This window comes from Petaurus breviceps, unplaced genomic scaffold, assembly GCF_028583685.1.
Source record: "Petaurus breviceps papuanus isolate PSGF00001 unplaced genomic scaffold, PetGlider_PUasm1.0 91041, whole genome shotgun sequence".
Classification (NCBI taxonomy): domain Eukaryota; kingdom Metazoa; phylum Chordata; class Mammalia; order Diprotodontia; family Petauridae; genus Petaurus; species Petaurus breviceps.
In genome coordinates, this window is record NW_027187400.1 from 6435612 (window position 1) to 6439352 (window position 3741).

Sequence of the window (3741 nt, forward strand, 5' to 3'; positions counted from 1 at the left end):
GATTCCTCCAGATCAAATTCCTGCCCCCAGGGCACTAAGCCAGGCAGGGCAAGCTGGTTTATCTTTAATGAGGTCACCTGATCCCAGAGGGCAAGAGCCAGGCCCAGCCAAGTGGCCTTGTGAGATGGGCACTGGTACCCACTGAGCCATCACTTGCCCTGTGCCCTGGACGGAGCCCCTACAGTCATGAACCAGGCCTTTTGGAAGACCTACAAGTCAAAGGTGCTGCAGACCCTGGGTGGAGAGTCCGGGGAAGAGCTCTCAGAAGAGGTGGGTGACCCAGGTGCCTAACTGGAGGCACAGTCTGGGCAGGGGGCAAGGGTGATCGGGAAGGGGGCAAAGGTGATCAGGAAGGGGTAGGAGGAAAACAAGGGAAAGGCAGCTGCAGGTGCTGTGGAAAGGGCAATGCGCTGGCCCTTTAGGAACCACCACTGGGTTCCTGGCTTGGCTGCTCACTTACTGTGTGAACTTAAGCAAGTCAGGCCATCTCTGGCTCCGTCAGAGTTAACAATAATAGCATTTAAGTGCCTACTATGTGCCAGCTACTGTGCTATGTCAAAGAGTGAGGAGAACCATTCTGCTAGATCAGAAGTTATTAAAGTTTGATCTGGCCCTTGGGGGTCTCTGAGACCCTGTTAGGAGATCCAAAGAGTCAAAACTTTTTATAGTAATATAAACATGTTTTAATTTCCAATATGGTAAATATTAATATAACCCACATGAAGAAAAGAATTTTTTGTGGGGGGAGGGGGTGCAGTCCACAATAATTTTTAAGATAGCAAAGGGGTCCTGAAATCAGAAAGTCCGAGGAGAACGAACCTCTCAGGTCTCTCACATTGTTCTAAGGTCCCTCCCAGCTCGGACATTCTGTGTTATAAGGCCCTCTAGTTCTGAATTCTATGCTCTGTCTCTTCCCAGCTCTGATATTCCATGTTCTAAGTCCCTTTCCCACTCTTGACATTCTGTAACAGAAGGAATTGGAAAAGGGAGAGAAGGGAACTGGAAGAAATAGGGGCAATACTAGAGAACAGGGAGGGGAAAGCAGGAAATAGGGAGAAAGGCAAAGATGGAAAGGATAAGAAAGGGGGAGGGAACGAGCAGGCAGGGAGGGAGGGCCCTCAGGCCCCAGGGAGACAGGTGTCTTCCCAGGGTACTAGGGCCCAGTGCCAGGTTTGACTTGGAAGAACATCAGCTGGGGATGACAGGGGCTAGGTGTACCTTCAGAGTGCTAATCAAGTTCTGACCCAGACTGTTTCTCCGACATCAGAGATGGGATGCTCTAGGCCTCCCGTGGACGCATTATCTCACCGATGTATCTCACCACAGCACACAGCCCACAGTGGGTCTTCCCCTCTGCCCAGCACAGGCCCCAGACAAGTTCAAATAGCTGGTCCTCCCCCATTGCAGTGTCAAGCATGTCAGGTGGACCCCTCCCCAGAAGCACTCTTGACAAGGCAAGATTTATGGGAGGTCACAGACAAAAGTCAGCTGGGAAGAGCAGGCACAGATGGGCTGTTGGAGGGAGCCCTGAATTTGAAATCAGAAGATCTGGGTTCTAGTGTTCTCTCTGACACTAGTGATGTGACCTTGGGTAAGCCCATACAATGATACGGTTCAATTCAATGGCTCTTGGGCTTTCCCCTCACTTTGTATGAGGCCTATAGACCATAAAAACTGGAAAGGAATTTGGAGAATATCTAGTTCAGTTCCTCCGTTGCCAATGAGAAAGCTAAAGCCCCTAGAGGAGAAGTGACTTGTCCAAGGTCACACAGCAAGTTAGTGACAGAGCTTGGTGCTCTCCTATGCTGTGTGTCAGTTTACAGGTACAGGTGGCTGGGTATGTACAGTAAGTCAGCCAGCTAGCATATAGTAAGCATCGACTATATGTGTCAGGCAGGTAGGGGACACCATGGTGCACAGAGCGCTGGGCCTGGAGTCAGGAAGACATCTCAGTGAGTTCAAATCTGACCACAGACACTTAGCTGTGTGGCCCTGAGCAAGTCACTTCACCCTGTTTGCCTCAGTTTCCTCATCTGTAAAATGAGCTGGAGAAGGAAATGGCCAAAAAAAGCAAACAAACCAAAAACACCAAGTGGGGTCAGGAAGAATCAGACACACAACAAAATGTGTGTTAGGCACTAAGTCCTGGGGAAGGGAAGAAAGGCAAAAGGCAGGCCCTGCCCTCAAGGAGCTCTCAGTCCAACAATGTGCCAACAACGCTGCACAAACAAGATATATACAGGGTGTCTCAAGCTTATTAAAGCTTAAAACTGCACTAAGACCTTTGGGACACCCTGTACATCACCAGTCCAGGAAGGCTCTGAGAGAAATGTACCTGTACATATGTGTATAACGCAGTGTATGTAGGTGAGGGAGACAAAGGGATGGACTGGAGGGGCTGGTCTGTGTGAAGAGAAAGATCCTGTAGTTGTATAGGAGGGGAGAGGGGAGCAAATGTGGGAGGCAGGACATGGGGGTGCACAGGGAGGCAGGGCTGGGTGTGAGGGGAAGGCAAGAGAGGGTCTGAGTGAGAGGAGACATGGTGGGGGGGGGGGGTTGTGTGCCCCCCTCACAGCTGGGCTTGGGGCTTGTGTCACAGACAGAGAGGCCAGTGCTAGCAGAGCAGGAAGATGTGCAGCTGACAGAGGAGGCCAGCAATCCTATGTCCCAGCTGGCCCGGAGGGTAAGGCTGCCCAGCTTTGGGACAGAGAGAGCATCCAGGCAGGCAGGGAAGCAGTGGGGACGGGAGGGGAGCCCAGTGGAGGGGAGCCCAGTGGAGGGGAGGGGAGATCAGCAGAGGGGAGGGGAGGGGAGGGCAGCAGAGGGGAAGGGAGGCCAGCAGAGGGGAGGGGAGGGGAGGGGAGACCAGCCGAGGGGAGGCAAGGGAAGAGGTTCCCTGATTTGGGACAGGGAGGTCATCTGTGACTGGTACCTGTATTACTGAGCTCTTCCTCCCCCAGGTCCAAGGTGCTGGGGTGAAAGGCTGGAGGACAATGTCATCCTTGTTCAACAAAGAAGATGAGGACAAGCTGCTACCTTCAGAACCCTGTGCTGACCAGTAGGAGGGCACTGGGAAGCGGGTGCATGTCCGGGACACATGGCTCTTCCTCACCTCAGGCTGGGGGTGGGGAGAAGGGAGGGTGCCCTTGGGACCTGCACCTCAGTCTCTCCCCTCATGGTCCTTTCTACTGCATCTTGTCTGAGCCTGGGTTTGGGTCTGATCTCCCTTGTCTCTGTGCTTGTGTGCATGTCTGTGAGGCCTGGCCCATGCCTGGGGGCATGTTTGTTATCCTCCCTCCAAGGAGCGAGGTAGCTGCTCTTGGGAATGTCGCTCCACTGCTTCACCTTGCTGAGAGTTGGCCTGCCACAGCCTGGCCGGGCAGCCTTTTTCCCCTTGGTGGAAAAGTGCCACCAAGCCCAGGGACAAGGGATAGATAAGATGATCTTCTAGTTCCCAAGGATCTCTAGTATATATACCTTTCCCCTCTCACCTACCTGAGTGAGCTCTGACTTCCCAGCCTTCTGCCCACCCTTCTCACTTCCATTCCACTGCCTGCCCCTGTCAACATCTGTCCATCCTTGGACACAGACCCACCTCAATCTCACAAACAGGCCACACACACACACACACACACACACACACACACACACACACACACACACCCCTTTCCTCCTCTACCTTCACAACCATCCTCATGTGGGCTCCCAGCTCAAACCCAATCCTCATCATTCCCCTCGGAG

At 53.0% G+C, this 3741-nt stretch overlaps 1 protein-coding gene across 1 annotated transcript in view; it reads left to right on the top strand.

Annotated features, from left to right (window-relative positions):
- The first annotated feature begins 137 nt into the window (after nucleotides 1–137).
- CUNH1orf232 (chromosome unknown C1orf232 homolog) overlaps nucleotides 138–3741 on the top strand; it is a 4815-nt gene continuing 1211 nt past the window's right edge. Inside the window, exons 1-3 of the mRNA XM_069078299.1 lie at nucleotides 138–270; nucleotides 2600–2683; nucleotides 2961–3058. Coding sequence (XP_068934400.1) covers nucleotides 187–270; nucleotides 2600–2683; nucleotides 2961–3058 — 266 coding nt within the window. The 5' untranslated portion in view covers nucleotides 138–186. The remainder of the gene's footprint in view (nucleotides 271–2599; nucleotides 2684–2960; nucleotides 3059–3741) is intronic.